Here is a 27,691-nt window from a genome sequence, read left to right as displayed (position 1 = left end):
CATCAATGTTCTCAAATTATGATGGCTAGGTAAACCTAATCTGATTATGCAATAAATTTATCCATATATTATTTGATTTAAGTCCTTTAATTTGCAGATTATTCAAGTCCCTTAGTTCTCAATCTTGTATCTCAATAAGAAACAAATATTTCAGATGCTGCCACCATATCCGTCAATGGACTGAAAAGTCTCACCTAAAAGGCGACAACATTATTCGTTACCACTTAACTAAGAAAAACTTGCATCTCAATAAGAAAGAGATATTTCTGATGTTGCCACCCTATAAATTAATGGACTGAAAAGTCTCACCTAAAAGGTGACAACATTCTTCATTACCACTTCACTAAGAAAAACACCAGTTTGACTTTGGACGGGTTTACTTAAAGAAATCAAATCAATCTTCACTAACATTTACTTTGACATGTAGATTGCAGGACTGGTATTTCTATTGGATATTGAGAATATTGTACATTTTGACATTTTTACAGGTCACAAGGAATGGAAAGCAACAGAGAGATACACAAAGGAATGTCGTATATACATCACATTAGAAAACAGATGCGAAGAGAATTAGTGAATTACTAATTGGATCCATTGCAACATAGTTCTGTGCAGCATTCGGAGCAGGCAAGACAAGAGAGAGCACCACAGAGCTGTGACATCACAATAAAGCACTGATCATTCAGCTTAGAACATGCTCTGATTAAGCACATGCAGCAACAGAATCTGCTACAGCAGCTGACAGCTTTGTTGATAACATCAAAGCTATCAGGCGGCTTTGGCTCTCCAAATCCTGTTGGGAGATTCTCAACTGTTGCAGCTATATTTCCAAATCCCATGGTCAAATCCCGTACAAGATATGGTAACCGCTCATTGGGGCCTGCATGATTTTGTGATTTGGACTTCTTTGCCTGTGCCAATGTAACACAATTTATCAGAGTAACAATAGCTTGGCTGGATGAGTAATTTGGTATTCACATGATCCCAGATATGATAGATACAGAGATAGTGTCTTTGCAACTTGCAGAATAAATGATAAATCCAGCAAAATGATAAATTAGCTGTTCAGAATATATTAAGTGATAAGGGTGCAAAGAAAGTAGTGCACAGCATCACAGAATCACGTAAACAATAGTACAACTTGAAACTTTTGGGCCATTAGGCAATATTAAGCAACATAATAACCATTACAGAATACTATTATTTCAGACCCTTCAATGACTTATGCCTGGTTAAATGTAATAAGATGATCTAAGATGATTTTAAGATGAAAGTATTGTGTGAATGAACAAAATTGCTGTCATAGAGTTGCAACATGGGTGATTTGACTCTTGCCACATGACTCAATATGATTGATGTCACTACTAGTCGAAGAGGACAAAGTTTACTAAGAATAAAAATTGATGTTATAGCCTAAAGAAACCATAAATAATAAATTGTAAATAATGTGTTGACTTTGACTCTTGTCACACGGTTCAATTTTTTATTTCTTGGGAATTACGGTGGGGTAAAATATTCCCAAGAATGGCCAAACATGAGTCTAAACATACAATCTGAGTTAGGTACGAAATAACCTCAAATTAAGTCGATTTAGTGGGCCAATGATCATAGATTAACTCTCAGACATGCAGCTAAGCAGCCCATTTTGACACATGAAACAACAAAAACTATAGTGCTATAAGAAAGTTATACATCAAAAACTCAATTTCAAATGCTGTGGTCATACTCCTGGAAACAGACCAGAGCTTCCTGATGTGGCCAAGCTAGTCGGCAACAGTTTTGATTATCATCCTAAGATCACCTGCCAAGTGCCAACACTATATGAACCTATATATCTTCATCACAGCTATGAAATTGAATTCAAAGTTAAGAAGGCCATTAGAAGTTTCAGATGGACAGAAGATGCTGAATTCTAGCCCAAGACAAATTCAAGCTAATGAAAGGCCTAACTTGAAATATAAAAGGGCACGTTGTCAAGCATGCAACTCCTTTTATCAGCTTGTAAGGCTTAATAGCAAGAGAACCTATCTTTAATTTTTATTTCCACTGGTCTAGACTATAGTAGATGGCACCCTTTATTTACAAGCTGTATTGTTCTTAAAGCCTGAGTAAGCCAACATCTTATAAAAGTAACAGATATAATGTCATCTCCGTAATACTAATGGACATATATAATGTACGTGGCATAATTGAAGATTATGATGTCTTCTAAATGACATACAACCATCCTGAGCTTATATAAAGAGAGTTGACTGAGCGGTGAGCAGAGTGGCAAGTTCTCCAAGCTGTAATATACTACTCGCAAGTCATAACTGTGTCTTAGATAAAGTTTATTTCCACTTAGGTGCTTTAGGTCTGATAAAAGGGTAACTCAAAATTTTCGTATAGTTTTAATGCAAGAAAGGGAAAAAAGAAGAAAACTGCACAGTTTGATTCAACAATTGAGATAATTCTTGAGATAAAGGAAGATGAAAGTTTTCCTTTTCCTCAAAAGATCTTACTTCTATGTCAATTGAGCCGTCATGAAAACAATATATTATATCCTCGGTGGCTGGCTTAATGCAAAGCATAAACAAAAAGTTCTATATTTTTTATTATACCCACCAGTTTTCCAGTGTCTAGTTTTTCTGAGTCAGTTTGGAGCAGGACCATATATGTATACTCTGAAGAAATGCTACTCTGTATGCTTAACTGAGTAACCTACAGAATATGAAAAAACCAAGAAGGAATAGAGATTAGAAACTAGAGAGAGTAAGCACTAACACAACAACAACCAGGCCTTTATTCCAAAAAAATTGTACTAAATATTGTAAGCACTACATGATATATTATGGCTTGAATCTAACAAATAGAAGTTTCACGAAAGACATGGTAGGGCAGATGAAGTATTTAGAAACAAAGCAGATGTGAAACTTGGACCTAATGATGTTTTGACTAAATTAGAAGCAATACCAACATCTCGAACAACGCTTTCACATAATGAATAGGCATATCTCGAACATTATATCAAGGCAGCTGACCTTTTTCTCAAGTTGCTTGCTTTCAGAAAACCACGCCTGTGCTGTAAGAAGATCAATCTGTTGCTTCCCAAAAACCTGAAAAACTGCAAATCGGTTAGAGAATTAATACAGATGCTCAATAGATGAAAATAAAGTATCTGTACTCCTGTAGTGGTCTTGACTCTTGAGGAAACTGTGCCAAAAGAGAAAAAAATTAAGTGAATATTGCACGAGGATAATACATCTCAGAGAAACATAGCATTTTATTAGAATTTAGAAAGCCCAGCTATTAGTCAGCTCCAACACAACAAAGAGAGATAAAAAGGGAAAAAAAAGAACTATCTATTATCATTTGAAGCCACAGAACCAAGGAGAAACTACCAACATTTCCCTCTAGGCCTCTATACATGGGACATTACATACATTGCGTCTTAAAAACTTTTGCAAGAAAAATGTGAAAATTTAAGTTTTAAAAGTTACAGACAGATTCTCTCTTCATAACTCAGAATGCTTCAGAGTGATATCTTATAAACAGTAACTGAAAAGAACAGAAAGACACAGACGGATACTTGTATATAATTGATCCAATGCAATCGTAGATCTCCACAAAAATAGAATAAGACGGAAATAACACCAACAACAAAGTCTTCAGATGCATCCAATTCTGGCTATCAAAACAATAAGACACGCCATAAATTGTTGTCAAAGAACCTTAAATTCTTATAGGTTAGCAACTCTTACTCCAGTCATTTGTATCAGTTAATTTTAAGAAATTGAATGTCCATAAATAATGCTATAGTTATTTCTGTATTTGATAATATATAATTTGTGCATCATAATTGCCACAAAGAATACTAATTCTTTAATCATGAGTTCAGATATTAGTCAAAATGCTCAATTGAGACATACATAAATAAGGATACTTTCTTCACAATTTCAGAAATAAGAATTTCATGGAGTAATATCCTATGGATATTGATCAAGAAGAGATAATATGCAGATCTGTGTATAAGAAAAGGAATAGATAAAAAAGAAATATGGGTTTAAAGTCATACTTTTTCAAGAGGTATCTCCTTTGTATTTTGGACCGTCAGATCAATAACAATTTCACTCATGTCAGCCAAGTAACCCTTAGCCTTAAGAGAATCTGGAAATTTGCCTCGGTATCTTCCAGATATAAACAATGGGCAGTTCACTGAAATGTCTTTAAGATGAAGTTGGTAAATCTGAAAGAAATAAAGAAATCACACTTATATGAAGGGAAAGCTTTTCACTTAATACATTTGGTTTGATCCTCTGAATTACCACTAATAAGAAAGATAATGAACATAATTCAGAGACAACTGATACTTCCTTTCTAAGGCTCACATCTTGGGTTAATGTCGATATAAGCAACAACCACAACGATAAGATAGTCATAAAATGGCACAAGGTTGAACCACTTGATAGGTCAAAGGCTGAATATTGACATGTTAAGACTAGATAAAATGCAAAAGAAAAGGACTAAGTATGACAAATTACATTTTAGCTTTCTAAGGTCCCAAACCTGAAAGCATTTTAAGCTCAATCCTTTTGGCTTAGCATATAGCATGCATTTCAAGTTAAGATGTTTAAGGTCTTAGATGCTGAACAACAAATCATCTAGTCAGCCTGCCATAAGTAGGTAGTAGTACCTGTAATAAAGCCACAAATTGGCAAACCAAACAAAAGAAAGAATTACAACACAATACCTCATATTCCTCAAGATGATCAAACGCATCAACAGCTACATTTGCAACCATGGGACTTAAAGCTTTTCTAAACCATCTTGTCATACGATTTTCAATTGAATCTAGATAAAACAAGCAAGAGACCATTAGTTTAGAGAGTTGTGATATCAATAAACATGAGGAAGAAGTTAAAGAGAACATTTAACTTATCCAAATAGCAAAACGAAGATGCACATAAACAATGTTTTGAAAGGAGTCTGTGCTATGCAGACCATCACCATACCGCATAGGACCAAGGAAGTATGTGAGCGAAATTCACAACTATGGCCACACATTTACAACCAGTTTTAATGTATAACAAATAATATGATCAAAATCATGAGCTAATAATATTCGGTGGTAAAATAGAACATAAAAGAGGAGTTGGTTTATGAAAATTTCACAAGGAAAAGGTCTTTCCGCAACAAGCTTAGAACATAGATGCTGATATGTTTCAGAATAAAAAGGTACACAGATGGGAGATTAATCTTCATTGATCCGATGAGGATTGGATGCATCTCCAATACTTCTATTATATCGTACATGTCCAGCACGTGAAATTGGTGGAAATATGTTCCCCAAATCACCCGCTCATGAACCCAGCCATAGCAAGAGAAGGCGATGGGAAACCCTAGAAGGGGATCAAGAGCAATTGGCAAGGTGGCGAGCCCAACCTCCATGCCGTCGCACGAGTTGGAGATCTCATCACGATGGAGTTGACCTGCAACTCCAAAGACCGCCACCCCCACCACATACAGAGAAGAGATAACATACATAGGAGACAGGAGAGACTTGCCGTCATGAGCCGCTAGCTAGTGTGCTCTGCTCGCTGCCGTGCACCGTTAATAGCGAGATTAAGGCTCAGTCTAAGAAAGTTTTTTCTTCTTTGCCGGACCATTTTGTGCCCTACCCGCATAATCTGGGTGTTTTCAGCTGGGAGGCCGGTGTGTGCTGCCCCTCTAAGGAAGTCACTAAAAACACTTTGAAAACACTGCAGATAAGCAGTGTGTACACACTACTATGCTAGTACCCTAAATCATTCTAGATAATTAATCATACTGGAGAAGAAAAGGAACCCACATATTGAGGTCAGACAAAATGTCTCGAGCCAAGTGAAAGGGAGTGCTAAAATATAAAAGAATAGAGTCATTGTTATCTATTAGCTTAAACTTTTAAAGTAATTAGTGAATTATTAACAACCTTCTCTTTTTATCTTCTATAACTCTTCATCATGTAGCTCAATCCAAGGCCGCCTTCCGACGAAGTCATTTGTAAATTATGTAGCATATGTCCGCAGCTAGAACAAAGGATTCTATCCCACAAATATGGTACTTTTCTATCGTATTCCTTGTAAACTCCACCAAATTTATTTCTACTTGATGTACACAATCCACTGCAATATCACATCTCTATGAAGATTATCTTGTGGATTTATCATTCAATTCCAAATAAAAAACATAAAGAAAAGTACTTATTGCAAATCTAGCTAACAAGGAAAGAATAACGAGTGATAAATGAGGATTATCCCAAGAAAAAAAAAAACTAACCTGGATCGTATGCAGCACCATAGTGTCCCCTAGCAATAGATGCCAATAAATGCAAGAAATAATGGTTGCAATAAGAACCTGACAAGTTTTATGGAATAGAAGAACCTAGGATATTAGAATAATCGCATATATCAAAGAGTAAAATATAGACAAATAGGTATGGAAAATCATCTCAGCATTTGTCCATTAAAAATCATGCTCACATGATTCAACTGACAATCTGAAGGAACAAAATGAGAGAGAGAGAGTGAGAGAGAGAGAGAAAGAGAGTTGAACTACAAAATATATGTTAAACCTTGAGATATATAATATACATGGTACATAATTAAGATTTTAAGAGATATAATATATATATATATACCTGGTACATAGTTATGATTTCAGTTGTCATCCAACATATAGGTATATATTATTTTAAGAGAAGGATGTTTCCAACAACTTTCTAAGTTCTAATCACAACATGACAAATCCAGTTGAAGAAAATATTATCTGATATAGCATTTGTTATACAGTTCCAGACTCCCAATTTATTTAGCAGCTAAAGGATTGCATCTTAAGATAAAAAAACAGTTAATAAGTTTGACAATATATCTTGAAGTGTAGTAAGCATCACCACATTACCTATGCCAAAAGTAGAAATTCGAGGAGAGATAGATCCTCCATTCATGAGCATCATTCTCATAGTAGCACAAATGTTGCGTTCATCTTCAACACATCCATCAGTTACAAGGAAAATTTGTGGGAGCAAGTCTTGAACGCCAGATAATAAGCTTATTGCCTAATAGAACCAGACAGTCAACATTTAAAACAGAAAGCACAAAAACAGAATAAACGTTAACCAAAATAAATGACAAATATGTGTCAAATCTCCTAAACCTGAAATAAGCCTATTGTTGACAATCAAAGGAATTATCAACTAAATGATGCCCAAATAATAATGGATATTCTGTTCATGGTGTAATACCTCATTTAAAGGGTGCATAAGGTCTGTCCCACCTTTTGCAACAACATTTGTGCTCATCCATTTGGTGGCATTTTCTACCATTTCCACAGTTGCTTGCACCAAGTATGATGAGAATGAGAGCAACTCATCATTGAAAGCTATTATGTTGAAGTAATCACCGTGAACAAGCTCCAGGAGGGCTGAAGATATTGCATTCTTAATATTTTCAAGAGGCTTCCCTAGCATGCTTCCACTTGCATCAACAAGAAAAACAACCTTCTTCCGAAAGACCTGTTGGATAGATCAAATGCAATAAGCTACATCCAAAGATATTGCAAAACACAAAATAGGCATGACAGGAAAAAACCTCATGTTATCATGGTCAAACATCACCAAAGTTATGATTCCATAACAATTCAATATGGTGACCCCATTTCAAGAATATCTTAGATGAGAGGGAGAGAGAGAGAGAGAGAGCAGATTGAAAAGTTGGGAAAATTAGCCTTACGCATTGAAAACTCTATCCGGTGGTTTTGAGAAAAGCTAGAAACTACAAAATACAAGATAAGTTTTTCGCAAGAAAGTTGTTCACATAAAGAATAACTCCTGGACAATTTTAAGCTGCCCAGAGCAATCTGCATATAATTAAATCCAGTTCAGCAATCAGCAGTTGTAAAACTTGGTTTCTCTGTTTAAAAATAGCTGCCTTAATCACTAAAGCTTCCACCATAGGATAGCAGCCTAAGCACCTATCTCTTAATCTGCATTGCATTTACCAGAAGTTTCCTGAATTGATGAACACTACTGGCTTGCTATTTATCAGTGAAACAAGACAAAACATTCTACTTTTACGGACTTCCTTTATTTACTATTACTTTCAATTTTTTATTTATTCTTTCTCCTCCTTGACTTTTGGTGCGTCTTAAGAATCCATCTAACCCCTCGTCCTTCTAGTGTGCAGTATTTAAAACAATGTTGTGAATTGTCAGCTGTATGTATGTCTAGATATAGCCCCTTGGATAGAAAATCCACATTAGAATGAAAAAAGAAAAATAGTTTACTGGGTTGCAGAAAAATCACTACTCTTTCAGGTCATGGTAAAATATAAATTCATTTTGCCCTCTGAATTAATAAGTCATGATAAAATATAAAAAATAAAAATTATTATTCTCTAACAGTTTAAGCTTTTAGAATACTTGGTGAATTAACAATTCAAAAGAATGGTTTAGAAAATTACAGATTACAGACTACTAGAACATGATCGATATCATTCACTATCTTTAGAGGCATAAAATAAGGATTTTGTCAAAGAAGTAATACGCTAAGCTATAGTTTGCATGGAAAGAATAGAGGGATGTAGCTTAATCTTTTATGATGTCTTGGATCATCCCTCTTTCTTGCAAATTGACAGCTCAGTCTTCACTAACATTACTTACAGGATATTCCGCATTATGATTGTAAATATGATGACCTTACTATTTTGTTTTCCTTTTGTAAAGAGCTTACATCCGTAGGCATATCATTTGCGTGGAAAATTGAAAACAGGAAACAAGCTATTTGCGGAGACAGGAATTGATCGAGTTGTGTGTGTGTGTGTGTGAGAGAGAGAGAGAGAGAGAGAGAGAGAGAGAGAGAGAGAGGCAAAAGAATTCACTCACCTTCTTCTTCTGGTTAATTCCTGGAAAAAGAAAGAGGCAGAACATATCTCTCTGATCATAGTCATGCACGGATGGAGATTGCAAGAGTATGCCACCAAATAAATCACCCGAATATACCTTTAAACATGCATAAGAAATTAATAAAGGTAACCACATTGCAGAAACAATAAGATCATTCTATTTTGAAGTAGGATTAGGCGCTGCTTCACTAAACATTGTCATTCTAATGTGATTTTTAGTGTAAACTCATGTACTTTACAAGCTAATTACACTAGTCATAGTGCAGCTGCATGAGCTCAGGAATAAGCTTAAACAGTATGAAGCCATAAACATAAGAATCTAGAAGAAGAACTACAACAAGAACTTACACTATATGAAAAATGAAAATCATTACTTGACCAACTCTCAACAGCTGCATCATACAAGAAAGTCAACTTTCCTCCTTGGCGACTCTGTTCCTGGAAGTAAAGTGAAGTTTTCAATCAGATATCTGGTTAAAGTCTAAGGTAAAGCTGTACTGAATCCCAAGGTGGGTATATACCTTTAAAGCATGGCTTGCTCTCTGTAGAAAAACTTCTTTCCCAATACCACTGTTCACATTTAACTGAATTTTCTCCTTTTTTGCATAAATTTTGGCAAAAGGATTGACATAATTCGGAAAACTTAGTGGTATGTCAACAGAGAACTGTCCATCTGCATACAGTAACTTCTGGGACCATTTGATTGTGAACAATATATCTGATCCCCCATCAATCTAGAAGAAGCGAGACGCAATGAATTACAAAATAAAAGAGTTGCTTAAAATCCTCAAAGACAATCTAATAGTAAGACACTAAAATGTGCTACAAAATTACCTGGGGTATAGTCAAGGAAAAAAGCTGAGGTTTCAAAAAGCCCCCAACTTCAGTTTTGCCAATATTCTCCATAATCTGGTCCTCAGCTTCGATCACTCGAGTAGCATATGATCTTCTTCCAATATTAAACTCAACACCTAGAATTGAACCCTGTTAGCCAAACCATACTTAGCTTGAGAAAAAAAAAAAGATAACTTTCAAGAAATTAGATTATTAATAATGATTTTACCATTATCAATAAAATCAAGTAACAGTTTGACTTTCAGTTCTTAGTAATTTGATGAGATCACAGTGGCATCAGACCAGGCCTTCTCCTTAATCAAATGGATCCTTCTAGTTTGTTCATTATTTTGTTTTATTTATGCATTTATTGCTAATCATTTAATGACTCAGAATGTGAAAAATTATTTCTCAAATTAACATTGAGTGGTAAGGCAGTCAATCCATATAGTACAGTCCAATCAAAATTATGCATCCCATTGTGAGATTACTAGAAATTCATATATTAAATAAAAGAGAAATAATACTAAGCTTAATAAAGAATAATTCGGTGTAATTAACAAATGCACTACAACTAACGATTGCCATACGCCATAGATAATCAAGATAATTCCTTAAAACATCGTCTCCAATATTTAAACGTGCATCAGACGAAATCGAGAAAGCAACCACACCTCTTCGCCAATCGGAATCACGAGGCGGCAATCGCAGCTCCGGCTCCGCGACACGCAGTGGACCCACCACCGGCCACGGACGGTGACGAACGTCTCGTCGAGGAGGCAATCCACCTCCACGGCGATCTCCTTCATCTGGAGAGGAATCAGCGCCGGTGGATCGCAGTAGCCGTATACGTACGGCTGGTAGCTCGGTGCGTCGGGGCTGTCGACGGAAGCCGGGTCAACGATGACAGCGTATACCATCGGCGCTGCCGGGAGGAACGACTCCTGCGACCTGTCCATTCCGCCAGCAAGGCGCGGCGCCGCGGCGCCGATCCGCTTCGAGAGGTGTAAGCCGTCCTCGACGGCTCTCGAGAAGTCTTCGTCGAAGCTCGACATCCCTCCGATCGCTCGAAAAATCGCCGGAGAGAGAGAGAGAGAGAGAGAGAGAGAGAGAGAGAGAGAGAGAGAGAGAGAGAGAGAGAGAGAGAAGGGGGGAAGGCAGGCAGCAAGCTAAGTGAGGAATAGGAATCGCTTCTTAAATGGGAAAAAGGAAATAGTGAAAAATATCGCCGTGAGAATAAGAAAGATCACCGAACCAGCTGGATATAGAAGATTTCAAGATAGTTGAGGCACGCAGCCTGCGCCTGTTAAGCCTCAAAACGGGGTGAACGCCGCAAAATATTATCGTGGATGTAGAAGAACTAAATGGAAATGGAGGGGGGGCCCGGCTGCTGTTACAAACCAATAGAAATGCGACACGTAGACTATTTTATCTGATCCCACAGTCATCGGGTCAAATTTCGAGTGCGAAGTAAGACACGAGACCGACGGATCTGGCTCTGTGTTGTCGGCACGGCGCCTGTAGCACGAAAGCGAGGGGGGGCAAATTGGTAATTACGAGAAGTTGTACCATTAAACCACGTGCTGCTACGTGGCGCTTCCACCACCGACAATTACCGAGTGGACCCGGATTTACAGTTGAAGGTATCAATCGATGGAGCCCAAGTAGAATGTGAATGAAATAAACGTGACGGCCATGTTTTATTCTTGCACTTATGTATATAGAATAATCAATCACCTTAAGACTAATCCATGATCAAAGTCTAGTATATACTAGTTTGCTTATGAATATTAAGAGAGGTTTCATAAGAAAATACTTACATTATAATTACATCTCATATGCTAGCTGCAAGTATGAAGAAATAGTATAAGAGGTAGATATATAGTTTCATGGCAAAGCTACTTTGCCTATGAAGTCCATTGCAAGGTTGCCCAAGTAGAGATTGCCCTTGAACTCCATTGCAGAGGTGACAAAGGACATGACTCTACCACTGGAGTCATCAAGCATCTGTGTGATCCTTCCATCTGCTGCTACTTTAATAACCATCGCGCCTTTGACCGTCGGTTTGTTTATCGCGAGAAGGGTAGGAAATGATGCAATAATTCTTTTAGCGATGCTCGATCGGTAGATCAAATCAAGCCTAGTAGATCTCAGCTGAAATGAGCATAATGCCAGTAGCTAGGTAATTAATTAGCTATCGGATTGTCTGGTAAAGAAAGGCTTGTTAAATAGTTGATGTACCTGAAGAAGAGCAATCCAAAAGGAGCCATCTGGTGCAAGGTTGATATTATCTGGACCACCAGGAAGGTTATCTATGAAACCCTCTACTTTACCTTGCTGGTCTCCCTTCAGCCAGTACTTCAGACACCTGAACCTGTCAAACATAGTAGAAGAACATCAGGAAAAGGATAAATTTTAATGACATCATCGATAGTTCATCAATTTTGAGCCCTAGGATTATCGAGTTTTTGTTTAAAAAATCAACAATGTTGAAGACATAATTTACATTATTAATCCTTTATCTGACAACTTAAGTTTTTAAATTAATTGATTATCTAACATACTAGTAAAGCTATTTCTTTTTTTTGAGGTCATGAGTTCAAACCTTAGTGACTTATATGTCTTCACTAAGCTATTATGGGCCAAGTGATTATGTGAGGAGATGTGTTAAAGATATAAAATACTTACTAATCCGCTATCTATCAGCTTAAAATGTTCAATTTGTTATGAATTTATTTAATTTGATGAAATCTAGAAGGCTTATTACCTCCATGTCTCAGACTACCAAGAAGTCTTCCCCCTGAGATAGGGCTACTCCATTAGCGAAGTATAAAGCATCTAGCAAGACAGAAGTTTTCGCCGTAAGGGGGTCGTACTTGAGGAGACGGCCATGAGGCTTAGCCTCAAGAAGGTCAAGTATCCAGTCATGAAGCCCAAACTTGGAGCTACCATCAGTGAAGTACACACTACCGTCTGAAGCTTCGACAACATCATCCGTTAACCTAAGAAGCCAAGATAAGAATAAGAATATCTTTTTGCATAATTAGTGAAGATAAGAATAAGAACATCATCGGTGAAAGTACTTCTATAAACAGCATTAATTGCCTCTTTTTAATTGGATTATTATAGCAGAAAGTATTTTCATAACTACCTCTAGATGATTAGAGATATTGACTCCTCTCTGGGTTGACAACCTCTTTTCAATCAAAGTAATTTAATTTAAAGTTTATGTCTAATTTAATCGATTAAACAATTAACGGAAGTACAACGACAGTTCTATTCCTTAATAAATTCAAGGATAGAATCTCACCTCATTTCAGCAATTTCTTAGTTACTATCGAATCGTCGATCTTATAGTTATACTTAGCAACAGAGCCAAGCATCTTGGCATAAGGAGTAGTTTAGATTGCTTAACCTGAACTTAATCCCATCGGCTTCGGTAGCAAGAGTTGTCACTCCTTCCTCTCCGACCTTTAACAGCCCCTGCCATTTAACTAAATCAAATCAAAACAATGCAAGTGGAAATAAAGCCCAATCGGATAAGAAGTGTTTGGAATACCTTATCGGCGTCTCAGATAAGGAGATATCCGGGTGCTGATACACTTATCCCAAGAAGAGCTGTTCCTCCGAGCAGCTTCCATTCCTCCCAGGAGCCGTTCGGGTGCATCCTCCTGATCCAACCGTCCCTCGTCGCTGTGTACAGCGTAAACCTCGCTATCCACGGAGACATCTTCCGGGCCCTCCAATATCCCCTCTCCCAATTTATCCCAAATAAATTGACCAATATACATCAGTAGAAATATTAATAAAAGAAGTACCAATTAAGTAGCTCATATCACACTATAGATGCAAGAGAGCGAACCTCGAGGAGGTTGTTGGGAGGGAAGGGTAGAGTGGAGGAGGGAAGGGAGAGGGGAAGAGGAGAGATTGGAGATTGGAGTACTTGGAGCAAGAGTGAGAGTAGAGAAGCTAAAGCAGCTGTGGCTAACAAGAATAACCTTGCCATCTGAGAATGGATGAGCGAGTGGTAGAGCCGTAGAGACTTTACCATCCAGATAGTTTGACCTGGTAAATTTTTTTATTAATTCTATATATTTATATATATTAAAAAAAAAGCTAAAGAATTGACCAGATTTCCAGTCCACCATCCCAGCGGAAGCCACATCCCTAAAGGAAGGGCTTCTTATGATCCAGATATAGGGTCACACCCACATGAAGGTAGAAACAGACTCGCAGATGCTGGTTAATATCTTGCTAGGGAAACACCCATAGTCATAGACAATCGCACCTCTCCTGATGACTTCTATCTTCTATTCTTTGTATCTCTATGAATCATATATATCGGGAAGCTAACAAAGCGACATATTAGGTTTTTAGTGTTAGCAATTTGTGTACAAAATATTTTAAGTATTTTTATATATATACATGAGCATTTATACAAGTTTTGAAGTATTTAGATTAAAGAATTTTAAGATCAAAGGAGATAGTTTCTGCGTTCGCACCACATTCGAACACGTTCTTAGGAGTTCATATATATAGAGAACGTGTTCAGGCCGTTCGAGCGCGAGCACAGACGTTCGCACATACAGAAAACGTATTCTGACCATTCAAACGCGAGAACGCGTTCGGGCTGTTCGAACGCGTGTACAAGAGTTCATATTACGATCCGACCACATGGATTAAGTCGAGTCAAATTAATTACTTAGCTTTATCTTTCTATTTTAATTTTTAAATAAATCAAATAATTTGCATGTGGATCAGATCCACTAGTGATTTTACTCTTATAAATAGGGTTAGACATTAGTTGAATGATCATTGAGAGAAATCTGAGTTTAGCCGGTTATTATTTTCGTCCTTATCTTTTTACATTAGCCGTTAGATTATTTATCTTCATAAGAGTAGATTATAATCGTAGATCCCTTATAAGCATCCAAACCCTAGCCACCTCCTACCTCCAGCAGCTACCCTACTACACGGCCATCCACTACCACTCTTGGTCGTCCACCACCCTCCGACGACCGCCACAACATCAAAAATTACCGTTCTGCCCTCTCTGATATATCTCCACTATTTTATTTTTATCTTTTCATCCCGACCTCTGATTTAGATGAAACTAGAGCCATTAGAACCCTAACTCATGAGGTTATATATACCTAATTTTCATAATTATCCTACGGATGAATCGTTCCAGATCTGGTCCGTAATAATTTGTAAATACAGAGAATGTTTTTCCGTCGTTCGAACGCAGTCAAAGGTCGTCCGAACACACCCTGCATACGTTCACAGCACGTTCACACATACGGAGGAGTGTATTTGCGCGTTTGAACTCAATTAGTGAAAATCAAGTCACCGCGTTCAAATGCACTTGGGCCCGTTCGAACACACCTGAGAACAAGTCAGCCCGTTCGAACGCACTCGGGCCGTGTTCGAACGCACCTGCGTAATATGCAAATTTTTGAACTTATGTGAGTTCTGATATGACTTGGATTTGGCTCTATCTTGGCTACATATATAAGCATTATGATGCTCTAACTCTAAGGGGTTGGTGAATGCAATTGAAAGAGACTTCTTGAGGCTATATCGTTTCTTCTACCAACAAGGTCCGTATCGTTTATATCGCATCAAGCTTTCGTCTTAAGGGTTATATAGACGAATGATCAATCTCGAGGGCTACTGAGTTTAGAGATTAATCATGAGAAGCGGTGAATCGTGGGTTCTAGCGAGCAAGACTGAGATAAATAAAGTCGTGGGGATCGACGGGTTGTTTTGTGAGTCAGTCTTGTAACTGCTACAATTTTAGTGATTAGTTTTGATTCGAGTTTAGATCCGTAATTTTTTTTTTTCGTTTGGATTTTTCCACGTAAAAATCTTGGGGTTCATCCTTACTTTTATTTATTTTTTTAATATTCATTTTGCTTTTACTTAAACAAAGTGGTGATATCATTGCTTAGGATTTAGATATATAAGTGTGTCTAAGTATTTTCACTGACAGACTAGTTAGCTTTATCCTATAGGAATGACGATTTTGATTGCATCCGGCAAGGGACTTCTCCTACAGCTTTGGTGCAATTCATGCTGGCAGACGGCAGCAAAGCCCAATATAATCAAGCTTACTTTAATATAAATTTTACCTTTTATAAAAAAAAAGAGGAAAAAAAATTGAAGAAACGAAGCACAAAACAAAACCTCGTACTGCCACCCAGTCACACACAGGGCAAAAGAGCAATGGTGTACTCAAAACAAAACATATCACCACTACAAAACAAAACCCCTCTCACACGGACGGAGACAAGAGAGCAATAATATATATTGCCAACTAAAAACAACTAATTTTAGAGATAGTTTGCCACTTCTTTTATCAGATTATCAATCCCTTGTAAGAATTAATTCAGTTATTACATACTAACCATAAAAATATTACTCAGATCTTAAGCGGGGATTTTCTTCTTCCGTCCATAACGTGGAAACCACTCTACTAATTCTACCATTAATACTCAAAAATTTGTGTAGAGAATTGACTTGTGTGAAATTCGTTATTCGTAATCTCCAACCTATATCCTATCATTATTTTGAATAATATTTACACCACTCTCCCAAATATAACACACAACATACGTTCTTCATGGATTAACAAATAATCCAAATTCATTATGTACCTCACATCCCAGTGGTCATCATTCCAAGCATCAACCACGTAGATATATTGGCCCTATGCAATAACAAACAACATGGGTACATAACAAAAAGTACTACACTTACCAAGCTAAGCATCTTTGCAAAATTTCACTTTGTTTGCCATTACTGAACCCAGTCTTGAAAATATTCCCAATTTCTATTCAGCAAGTTTGAACCGCTCCATTTTAATACCTCTTACAACAAATGATTTGTAACTATAGTTGACTGTCAGAATTTAACAATTTACACCCACTATTTAACTAATAAAGCAGAAATTTCATCTTCTTTTTTTTTTTTAAGATTTAGTATTAACCTATATGAGCAACATAGAAAAAAAAGATAAGTAACATAAGAAAATAACACTCAAAATAGAATTAATTAAAATAATTCTTCTTTCAAAAGACAGTAATTGTCCTCCACAGCAAACGACGTTCTCCTAGCCCATAGAAAATTCTTCGATTCTTGGATAATTATACATTTCCATTACTTTATTAAAGTTTAAAATTGATAGGTTATTCTAGAAGCATCCTTATGTTTTATTTTATTTTATATTGTTTTCCTTCATTCCCAGCTACGCATTATCCTTCCTTACAAGTTACAACTATTACATGTACCCCTCGTCCCCCATCAATCATACGTAACGTACGCAACGCCTCATCGTTATCTCAAACGGCGAAATTAACCCAACCGACGGCTTCCTACCTGTCCCCCACCCGAGCTCCACCAAATCACTGCCTGGCACGTCATACTTCCATCATGCTGATGTGGATTGCCACGAATTTTCCCACTCACAACGTATACTATATGACTATATGACTCTATCCCCATCTCTGCAGATCTGCAGAGATCTGTTAGTAGAAAATATTTTCTTTCTGGAATATTTACAAAGGCAAATTAATAGAAGATATAACTTTGGTGACACCTGAGTAATTAATTATTATTATTTATATCTAATTACATTTATTTATTTTTTTAAAATTAAAATTAAGAAATGAAAATTAATTAATAGAGTTTTAAGCTTGGTCTCAAATCAAATAATTTCTCGATGTCTAACGGAGACGCCATTTATTTTGGTTTGGTAAAAAATAATTTCACCAATAAACGAAAGTTGTCGGTTTAGTAGTTCGTAGGAAAGACCTTAGTGGCTGGCGACAGCTGTCCACTCCATGGCCTAAACAAGACAGCATCTAATGCCAGCTTATCTGCTGACACGGCACAATAGCTCCGGGCCCACTCCACTCTCAATCATTGCTGCGGGCCCCACATCCGTCTCAATTAATACCCCCACACTCCCCCTTCATGGAGCAAGTAGAGAGAGAATAAAAGCTAAAGGGGAATCCAGAAGCCTCTTATTAAGCTAAATAGAGAGCCAAGTCAAGAGAAGAGAGGGGGGAGAAATTTATTACTTTGATATCGGAGATGGAGGAGAAGCCGGCGTCGGCAAACGACGGGGACGAAGAAGAGATTGTTCAGATACAAGTCTGCGCCGGATTCCGTAAGGGTGCAGATTTGGAGACCGTTTGAACGCGGCGCTTATCGTTGTGAAGTGGTAAATCCGTCAAAAATCGTGCGGTTTCTCTCGAATTCTATTGATTTAGACATCGACGGTGATGAGCGGGGAGGAGGGGACGGCGGCTGAGGTGGAGGCGGCCGCATGCGACTGCTGCGGCCTGATGGAGGAGTGCACGCCCGCATATATCGAGATGGTGCGGGAGAGGTACGGCGGCCGATGGATCTGCGGCCTCTGCGGCGAGGCGGTCGAGGAGGAGATCTCGAGATCCGCGCGCCTCATCTCCACGGAGGAGGCGCTCGCCCGCCACCTTAGCTTCCGCCGGACCTTTGCGTCCGCGGCGCCGCCGCCGTCGCCAGAGCACCTGATCGCCGCCGTGAGGCAGCTCCTCCGGCGGAGCCTGGGCTCGCCGCGGTCGGTGCGCTCGACCCCAACTAGCCCTGACCGAGAGCCAGCGGCCGGCGCCGCCACCCCTCCGCCGGGGCTGGCCAGGTCGGAGAGCTGCTTCCCAACCCTAGCTGGGTGATGGACAACAAAAACCCAGAAATCGAAGCCGAGGAGAGATTGGAAGTGAAAACAGAATAAATCAACTACTTCGCTCTTTTTTCCTTCAATTCCTGCAAGTGTATAAACTTTATTTTATTTTATTCTCTTGTCGTTATAATTGAGCAGAAAGAAACGTGAAAAATGGAAGTAATTCCATTTTCCAATATTTATTTCAATCAAGATTAAGTAAGATTTTCTCTTTTTTATGGTTTATATTCAAGTAATTGCTCGAATTATGGTTCCGATGGCAGATCACATTCTGACACCTATTCCAAGCGTGTATTGAGAAGGAACACTATTCGGTTATCTCTACAGACTTATTCCTATTCAATCAGTTGGAATAGCGTGCGAGTCTGCTCGAAAGCAAAGGATAAATAACAAAAAAAAATAAAAAAAAATTTAAAACAATATCCGATTGATTAAACGGATGTCGTGGATGCTGATAGGATTTGAAGCTAAAAAAAGCACCGACAATGAAGGAATAAATCTCAAAATTATCCCCACTTTGGCTCTTATCATTGAGATCGGAAAGAGGTCGATTGGCTTTACTTGCTTCTTATTCCACGTAGAATTCGGATAGCTTTATAACGCGTAATTGATGAGTATGTCATAAAGTATCAGCTAAGTTTTAGTGACAATTAACAACAGAGATAATTGAATGGGTCATCCATCATGTCCACTTGGCATTATTCCCCAAGCAATCCAGTCATCTCCACCTCATGCTATATTAATATCTCATGTCAATCTCTGTTCTCCAATGCTCTGTTCATCCATTAGGCTACAAATCATCAAGAATCTCGTAGCCCATTAGATTTACTTATTTTATTTATAGATCAAGTAGAGCTGGGTGGTTGAAACCTGTACAAGAAATTTCTTGGGAAAGTTCAGCTAATGAATCCACATCAGCACAAGGTCCACAAGATACTTAATGTGAACTTACCCTGCGACAAGAAATCTCACACTTCCCAATCCATCATTATCATCAAAAATTGCTGGAAACTCTTTGATGGGTAAAAACAAGTAAAGAGATAAGCTCAATCCACATCATCACCATAATTTAAGTACTCGTCTGAAAGTTTATGTCAATTCTTGGGCAAAAACAAAGTCAAATTGGTACAATAGTTTGATCAATCAAATAGTTCTTGTCTGCAAGGCAGTAGCACTGTTCCCAAACACACACAAGTGATAACTGCATGAAAGCACTTGAAGAAGTAAACATGTCATAGAGGAATTTAACTTACTTTGTAGTTCCAATTCTTCTAGTGTTGCAAATAGTATGTCAATTATTGTAGTTACAATTTCTGATAGAAGCTGGTCCATCATGCTCTAATTTAGAATTGGAATAAGGTGTCATCACTATGTCCTTTGGTTGTATGCTTTGAATGACTAGTGGGCTATACATCTAGTTTATAAATGAGTCCTAAAGGTAGGATGAGTTACACATGAGACTAATTAAAAAAAATCTGAGGAGGCCTAACCTAGTTTGTCTCCAGTACCATATCCTGACTCAGGCATGCAATTGGGGTATCTTAACATAATTTGGAATCTTCGAGTCCTTCCAACAATACTGAGCTAAGCTTCAATAATGCTCTAAGTACTGAATATATAGAGTAAGGTCCAGAAAAGGTATACATAAAGTTGGAGGCCAAATATTAATACTTATTGATAACATTCAGAAATATAGAGTGGAAGAGAAGTCATCCATCACACACACAACTTGTATATTGTCTTCCCATGATATGATGCACAGAAAGACAGCTAGTTTCCTGTATCAAATTAAGAAAGTGAAAAATGGATCATTCTAAAGTTGATGACTCGGTGTGTGTTCTTTCTAACATAAACACGCAACAACTGAAGAATATTTTGGAGAGTATGAAGGATCATTCTAGAGTTCACATGTCATATTTTGGAAGAAGTAGATGACCTTCCCCCTACATTGGGAGGTCACATTCTATTATTTATCCAAAGGATCTGCAGTTAGAAAATCCAAATCTAACCCTATCGGCAAAGATCACTTTCAATTATGAACATCAAAGCAGGCATATCATGACTTAGCATGGATGAGCATGATTTTCTGGGCCCCAAATCTCATATTCTTCTTCGTTTGGTAGGATGTACCATTGATACTAGATACACCACACATAGCCATGGTCTTGTCTATATTAGTGGAAACTCGATAATAATTGGATGCCTCAGTTGAGTCTACTATAACACATACATTTCATGCCAAATTAATACATCTATCTCATAAGGTTGTAAAAAGAAGAAATAATGCTCAAGAGTTACGCCAGCAGCACAATATTTAATTTCAGCATATGCATGTCAAAAACCATAAGAATAGCCTAAAAGTAAGTGACAAGGTTTTCAACTAAATGTAATGAGACTGAACAATATTTTATAACTTTTGACATTGAATAACACATTCAAAATTCGGATAATTATAATCTGCTATATAATTGCAGAAAATGGGGATAACGAAATTCCCTTATTAGCATTAACACTGGGGAATACAACAGGGATTAGTACATCTAGGGCAAGCACATACTTCTGTACATTTTGAGCAAGAACAAATGCAACCACAAGAGCATTCCGGACATGAGAGACTTGGGGGTTTACAATGTGATTTGCAACAATAGAACTTACAGCAATTGCAGCTGGGGCATCCAAAGTGGCACTGGCAACATAAGTTTTTTAGTTGTCCAGAGGAGCAGCTTGGTCTTTTTAGCTGTAGTAAGCATCTACTGGAGCAGCAAATCCATGAAAAGTTGAAACACAGCCTTGTTCTGTTCCAAATGGTTTGTCAATTGTTTAGATGTTATCATATGAAAATTAAGTCACTTAAAGCACCAGTAACAACAAAGTTCAAAGAAGATAATTTACAGAATATAGGAAAGGATTGATGTGTAATGTTGGCTAAGTAAGAAGAAAGCAAGTAAATATGTGAAAAATAAAAGGAAATATTAGGCATGATGGTTTTAAGAGGAGAAACGCATAAGAAAAAGTCATCAATATGGTGGCAAAAATGTAAGAAGCATTAACAATTGATAGGTTTTCCTAGGACACCTTTTAAGGATAATAATGAAGGAAAATAATGCTAGATTATAATGGCTGTAGCTAAAACAAACACAGAAGTTACAGAACTACATAGCAAATTCTATTGGATGTGGCTCCAACAAAATGCAGGAACTCTTTGTTTTATCTTACATTAAGTACTTTCAAGCCCTTAATGCTCAACAAACAGGTAGATCACCAACCTTGCTTGATGCATTGGGTATCTGATTAAGTCACTGCCTTGACGTGAGTTTGAATTAAAGGAAACCCAAACCAACCAAACCCATCATCACCACTGAATATTCAATTAAACTTGCATCAATTGCTAGAAGCAAACTCTCTTTCAATAGAAATGATTCAATGGAAGCAAAAAATGTCTATGGATTCTCTTTATTGCATTTAATGATAATTTCATTTTAGAGTCTCATTCCCATAATATTCATGCACTATGATGAAATACACCTTGAGGTTTGTTACCGCAAATTGACTAAGCACTAGCAATACATTTTACACTTTCATGCAACTTACTAAATGTTAAGAATTGATCTAATTACTTCACAGATATAAAGACAAGGATGGACCTAGAAAAGTACCGAAAGCTCTTCCAGATGTGGCAGGATTCATTTCGCTTCTCAGTGCTGCTTGACAGAAAAAAAGAAGAAGCATTAGATATAATAATAATTGTCCTCCAAAATAAACTGTTAAGTAGAAAAATCTTACAGCTTTAGAAATGGATCTGGATCTGTGCCCACAAATTCGTTCACCCTGCAAGAAGTAATCGAAGTTCTTTATAGTTGTGACACAAGCCTGCTAATTTCTCCAAAGAAAAGTAACAAAAATGCCCTACTGGAGAAGGTTTACTCTTTACTCTATAGGGAGTATTATAGAAAAGCCAACAACTCAACTTGTTTATATATATATATATATATATATATTAAGGGCCAAATTGTCAGGGTTAGAAACATATTTGACTTCCACTTCTATTAATTCAATCTTTTATGCACATTCCAATAGTCTTTCAGTACAAATTCCTTGTCTGATTATAAATTGAAGTCACTTTCAGTATAAACTGGGATAGAGAAAGGACACAGATCCACACTAATTTGCGTAAACCTTTAGAAAAGAGCAAATAGATAAAAAAGTAACACTATCAAGTGAAAATTTCAAAGGGAGGCAGGGGAAGAATAGCTACATAATAGCTACATAACGTACTCTTTGCAACATCTGGAGGCAGGTTGTAGTCCTTCAAGTGAATGTAACTCCTCCTGCACAAAAATGAAACTTGCCATGATAGCTAAAATTCCAACCAAAGTGGCAGCTAGAATAACTTTAACGACCTACATTTGATTACCCCTTGCTATCAACTTCCATCATATAGTGATCAGTTCATCACATAACTCACACTAGCTTATTCCTAGAACCACTTCAAACTGACAAATATTTCGGAAAAAAAAATAGAGAGAGAGAGAGAGAGAGAGAGGCAATCACCTCAAGAAAGCCAATCTCCCGGGTCAAATCCTGGACGGCCACGAGCAACCTCCGCCGGCCAGAGATGTCCGGGTACTCCGGCGGCGACTTGGGTCGCGGCGGAGCGCCGGATCCCACCGCCGCCATGATAAGCAGAGACAACACAAGGATAGGATAGGTTATCCGAGGGATAAAACTAGAATAATATAAGGGGAGAAGATATCCGATATAAAATGTGGTTAAGCCCGGGGCGGAGGACGGGAGCACAGGAGGTGAAGCTCACCGCCGCGTAATAAACTGGAGGGCCTCCGCTGTCCGCTGTCCGCTGCCCCCCGCGGTCGTCGTTTGTTTTCCGTTTTGGGAAAGTAATGACAGGAGAGAGTGGGAGGAGGTGGTGAGGGGTACCAGAGGTCTTTCCAGATATGGGCATGCAGTGGGGCGTGGCGTGGCGTGGCGTGACCAGGAACAGAGGAAGAGGGTGGCAGAGGTGACTACTCTCTCTCTCTCGCTCAGTGTATTCACTATTTAGGAGTACATGTACTCCAGAGAACACGTGGCGGCCAGGTAGGCTGGGTCTGTTGCAGTTGGCCATGATGGCACGTAGGACAAAATTCCGAGGGTTGGAACGAGAGAGACGGATACGCGTGCCAGCGCATCAAGTACAGCACTCCGAGCTAGCTCGGATTTAGTCGCTTCCCATCTAATCATACATTCAAAGGTTAAAATATTTACATATATTTATAAATATTTAGATTGGTTTTTGAATCTTTCTACATGGAATTCTTCTAACTCTCTGGGTTGGGTTTGTACAGGAGGAGGTCAGGCCACAAATGGGCTTTGATCTTTGCTTAATTTACTGGGGTCTGGACCCATTCAAAGATTGGCATTTGTGCCTCTGAAGTCTGAAGTGGGAAGATATACTAATTTCTTTTTCCCAGAAATAAAAGTACTACTGAAATGATTCAGTAGCTCGCAGCAGGGGGTTGCAGTCTTGGAAGAATAGAATAAGCGATTCCCTTGGAAGTAATTACCTTGTGAGAGCCCACTTGATCTGAGATGATATATATATATATATACAACAAACATCTGATCATAATCTAAGCAGAGGTTTGAAAAGATCTTGATGCGAGATTGTTCTTCTCTTCCCAAATGAGAGTTTATGTAACCATTATGTACTTACCCATGAGCAAATTGGGCCTGGCCCACTTTTTTATACACCATTGGCAACATCTCAATGTGGACTATAAATAAGAACATACCAAGATGGTAAAGTTTTTGTACACTTAAAATGGCATCTTTTATTTTTTTTTTTTTTAATTTTTTTTTTTTTTATCTCCTGAATGAGTTCTTCTTGCACACCTTCTGATTGCTTCCCTTCTCCTTCACTTCCACCCTCTCCTGTACAGTGTAAACAAAGGGGCCCAGAGGCACATCATCCATGGCCAGAAGTGGCTCCAAGGTCTCAACAATGGCGGACATACGAGGCCTGGACTTGGGCTTCTGGCTAAGGCATTGGTAGGCCAAAGCCGCTGCCTTTTGAGCTCCTTCGCTTGAGTACTGACCATCTAAACTTGGGTCCATAATTCGAGCCAATTTACGTGCATCGTTTAGGTATGGCCGAGCCCAATCCACAAGGTTTTGCTCTCTGCTTGGCTTGCTCTTGTCCACTGATCTCCTCCCAGATAGCAGCTCAAGTAGTACCACTCCAAAACTATACACATCACTCTTTGCAGTCAGATGACCTAATGTCATAAATCTCTTGATCAGATAAATTATGGTATCCAAAGTGTCGAAGACTATATTAGATTTAATAGTAAACTTGTGAGAAATTTATCGAAAACACTCCCCGACCGTTGTCTGCGAGTATTTTTGAAAATTAATAAAATATTCTTTATCATATTTCTCCTATTAGGATAGGATTAGAGATAATAAAAGTAAAACATATAGTTTTTTTTTTTTTAATTTTTAAAATTTTTACCTGTCATGATGTACTCAGGTGCAGCATAACCCTCTGTTCCCATGACTCGAGTTGAGACATGGGAGTCATCTCCTTCAGGGCCATCCTTTGCAAGTCCAAGATCTGAGAGCTTTGCTTGGTAATCCTGAGAATTAAAGGAGTTTTTCTTTTACTAGTTAGGAAGATTGACGTGCAATTAGAATAAAGATCGACTAAACTTAATTTGTTCAAACTTGGCCATCTTTAAGACTAGTCTAAAGTTCTAGTTTCCAACAAGAAAATAAAAGAGAGAGACTAATTAATGGAATATTTACCGAGTCTAATAAGATGTTTGATGCCTTAAAATCTCGGTAGATGACCGGCTTCTCAGCCTCGTGGAGAAAAGCTAATCCCTTGGCAGTTCCTACTGCTATGTTTAAGCGTGTTGACCATGGCAATGGTGCAAAGAATCCTGCAAGAAAGCGAATTAATTAGTAAGATATAGTTTAATAATAATAATTAACTCCACGATTAAGCTTATTAGATGGTATTATAGAGAAATCCTAATGTTATATAATTTCAAAGTTTGTTCAAAGTGATGTAGGTAGGATAGCATTTATAACTTTTATGATTACATACGTAGAATAGTAGATGCTGCACCACTTGGAATTAAAAAATAACACCTTGGATTCTAGATGGTGGACGCTTTCTCACTTCACCTGCAACACATCATTAAATTAAGAGAAATTTATCACACTCTACGTTTCACTTTTATTTATTTTTTTATTATTCATATTTTAATATATTAGTATTTATTTTTTGATACTTATTTGTTTTTTTTTTTCCAAAGCCTAAAAAACAATATACTAGCTTCTATTGATGTGAATAATTTTTTTACAGTTAAAAGGTAAAAGTAAAAGAGGAACCCAACTTTAAAGTCTAATTGCCGGTATTTTAAATATTTTTATTTTATTTTTAGAGGCAATAAGTATTCTATGCATTCTTAGCTAAACAAAAATATAGATGATCGAATAATATATATTCAGTAGGGTTTGAATAATAATAAAAGAAAGATATCAGATTTTTTTAAAAAATAAATTTCCTATAAACAAAAGAATGTGTGCTCTGATCCAACTTGAGTAATTTACCACTATTTTATTCTTCTATTCTTCTACTGCAAATAAAACTTAGAAATATATAGACTATGGAGAAGACCATCATTAGGATCCTTTTTTCTTTCCTCATTCAATAAGATTGGATTGGTTGATAAGAACAACTAAGTCAAAAGAACACAATGAAATACAATATATTCAGCAGTTTTCCAGCTTAGGTTTTGTGACCACTTGTCAACCTGATGTCAAATCTTAGATAGTGGACTAAGTACTAACTACACAAAGAAATAAAGCAAGCTACTTTCATTTCTATCTACTTCGCAACAGTTCAAGGTATCAAACTACTGTGTGATTGTCCCTCCCAAAATTAATTCATGTCCTAATTTGTAGCTTTAGTTCTTCCACTAGGATTAATTTGTGTGAATAAAGATTGCAAGTAAAAACTTGGAACCTTAATTTCCACCAATAGCGAATTTAAAAAAATAAATAAAAACGAACATACTCTTGAATAAATGATTCTCCAAGCTGCCTCTGGCCATGAACTCATACACTAGAAGCCTGTGCTCATCCTCATAGCAATATCCAATCAACTTAACAAGATTGGGATGCCTCAGTTGCCCAAGAAATATAACCTCAGCCTATATATGCAATCAAAATTCAAAAATCTATAGTAAGATAAGATATTAGAAACTATACATGTACATACTTATAACCAAAAAAAAAGGAAAAGAAAAGAAAACACAATGTCTCTAGCTAATATTAGCTTGTTCTCACCAGCCATTCTTTGTGTCCTTGGCCACCCTCCAAGTCCAGAAGCTTAACTGCAACAGGCTGAGCTTTTAATCCAGGCTTCAACTTGTCATCAACAAACCCCTTGTAGACTGGTCCAAATCCACCCTCGCCTAAGAAGTTGCTCATGGAGAAGCTCTTCGTCGCCACCTTCAGCTCTGCGAGGGTGAACACGTAAAGGTTCGATCCGACAAGCGATATCGACAGGTCCTCCGGCGAAAGCAGCCCTGTCGATTTGCTCAGGTCGGAGATCGAAAGCCGCGGGATTGAGCTCCTCGTCGCGACGACGGCCTTCTTCGGCCGGATTATTCGACGGTTCTCGCCGACGCAGTCTGCAAAGAGAGACCTCCATGAAAACCTTGACATGGTTGAGTCCATGCAGTGCTACATAGAAAAACTCTTTATTGGAGAACAAAGAGACGACAAGTTAATAAGTAGAAGTGTGGTAGTAGTTAATTATAGGAAATGGAGATGATATATAGACGATCCAAATAATATTGAACGCTAACTCGTCAACCACTCTACCAAATATATAGACTTTGGCAAAGACAAGGGAATTTGGACAGTACAAAAGAAAGAGAGAGAGAGAGAGATTTTGGCTGCAAGCTAGCTAAGCTTCTCTCCCTACCAAACTACTTTTCTGGAATATTCACTTCTTTATTTCTTTGTTTTACTCATTTAACACAAGCCAAATAGTGTGCCAAATAGTGCATAGCGTCCATATTTCAACAATAATAGTTCACTAATAAAGCTAACTTTAATCAACAGAATATTAGTCAGTATATATATATATAGGTGGTTGGAAAAAGATAACATAAAATACTGACTCTTATCTAAGTAAGTGCATCTATCGTCA

General features: G+C 37.7%; 4 protein-coding genes and 1 pseudogene across 8 annotated transcripts; 1 reads left to right on the top strand and 4 right to left on the bottom strand.

Moving 5' to 3' along the window:
• Positions 1–428: 428 nt before the first annotated feature.
• Positions 429–11,696, bottom strand: LOC140786104 (uncharacterized). Of its 3 annotated transcripts, none has more exons than XR_012108556.1 (13): positions 10,424–11,083; positions 9,750–9,899; positions 9,437–9,649; positions 9,264–9,353; positions 8,896–9,012; positions 7,259–7,528; positions 6,916–7,072; positions 6,295–6,372; positions 4,730–4,830; positions 4,055–4,225; positions 3,021–3,103; positions 2,605–2,700; positions 429–911 (listed from the first exon to the last, which is right to left on the bottom strand). XR_012108556.1 is itself a non-coding variant. In XM_073134314.1 (13 exons), exons 1-13 carry the CDS (start codon positions 11,585–11,587, stop codon positions 582–584), a joined length of 1,866 nt encoding a protein of 621 aa, XP_072990415.1. In that variant the 5' UTR covers positions 11,588–11,696; the 3' UTR covers positions 429–581. The 3 variants fall into 3 exon arrangements, 2 of the variants coding, with proteins under 2 accessions (XP_072990415.1, XP_072990414.1); XM_073134314.1 differs by lacking the exon at positions 10,424–11,083 and adding an exon at positions 11,570–11,696 and having other exon boundaries at positions 3,021–3,095; XM_073134313.1 differs by having other exon boundaries at positions 3,021–3,095.
• Positions 11,502–13,692, bottom strand: LOC140786105 (protein STRICTOSIDINE SYNTHASE-LIKE 4-like; annotated as a pseudogene).
• A 4,151-nt stretch (positions 13,693–17,843) lies between these two features.
• On the top strand, positions 17,844–18,460 carry LOC140786035 (uncharacterized). Its single transcript, XM_073134195.1, has 2 exons — positions 17,844–17,942; positions 18,023–18,460. The coding sequence occupies exons 1-2, from the start codon at positions 17,844–17,846 to the stop codon at positions 18,458–18,460; spliced, it is 537 nt and encodes a 178-aa protein (XP_072990296.1).
• Positions 18,461–20,936: 2,476 nt separating this feature from the next.
• Positions 20,937–23,507, bottom strand: LOC140786938 (guanine nucleotide-binding protein subunit gamma 3-like). Of its 3 annotated transcripts, none has more exons than XM_073135659.1 (5): positions 23,020–23,507; positions 22,744–22,796; positions 22,252–22,296; positions 22,125–22,169; positions 20,937–21,263 (listed from the first exon to the last, which is right to left on the bottom strand). In XM_073135659.1, exons 1-5 carry the CDS (start codon positions 23,143–23,145, stop codon positions 20,975–20,977), a joined length of 558 nt encoding a protein of 185 aa, XP_072991760.1. In that variant the 5' UTR covers positions 23,146–23,507; the 3' UTR covers positions 20,937–20,974. The 3 variants fall into 3 exon arrangements, with proteins under 3 accessions (XP_072991760.1, XP_072991759.1, XP_072991761.1); XM_073135658.1 differs by having other exon boundaries at positions 22,113–22,169; positions 23,020–23,493; XM_073135660.1 differs by lacking the exon at positions 20,937–21,263 and adding an exon at positions 21,273–21,826 and having other exon boundaries at positions 23,020–23,493.
• Positions 23,508–24,181: 674 nt separating this feature from the next.
• Positions 24,182–27,291, bottom strand: LOC140786620 (serine/threonine-protein kinase RIPK-like). The gene is made up of 5 exons (XM_073135187.1): positions 26,821–27,291; positions 26,549–26,684; positions 25,270–25,406; positions 24,977–25,100; positions 24,182–24,740 (listed from the first exon to the last, which is right to left on the bottom strand). Exons 1-5 carry the CDS (start codon positions 27,211–27,213, stop codon positions 24,328–24,330), a joined length of 1,203 nt encoding a protein of 400 aa, XP_072991288.1. The 5' UTR covers positions 27,214–27,291; the 3' UTR covers positions 24,182–24,327.
• Positions 27,292–27,691: the final 400 nt, after the last annotated feature.

This window comes from Typha latifolia, chromosome 4, assembly GCF_019914945.1.
Source record: "Typha latifolia isolate L0001 chromosome 4, TyphaL0001v2, whole genome shotgun sequence".
In the NCBI taxonomy this organism is placed as follows: domain Eukaryota; kingdom Viridiplantae; phylum Streptophyta; class Magnoliopsida; order Poales; family Typhaceae; genus Typha; species Typha latifolia.
This window is presented reverse-complemented; position numbering and strand designations above follow the sequence as displayed.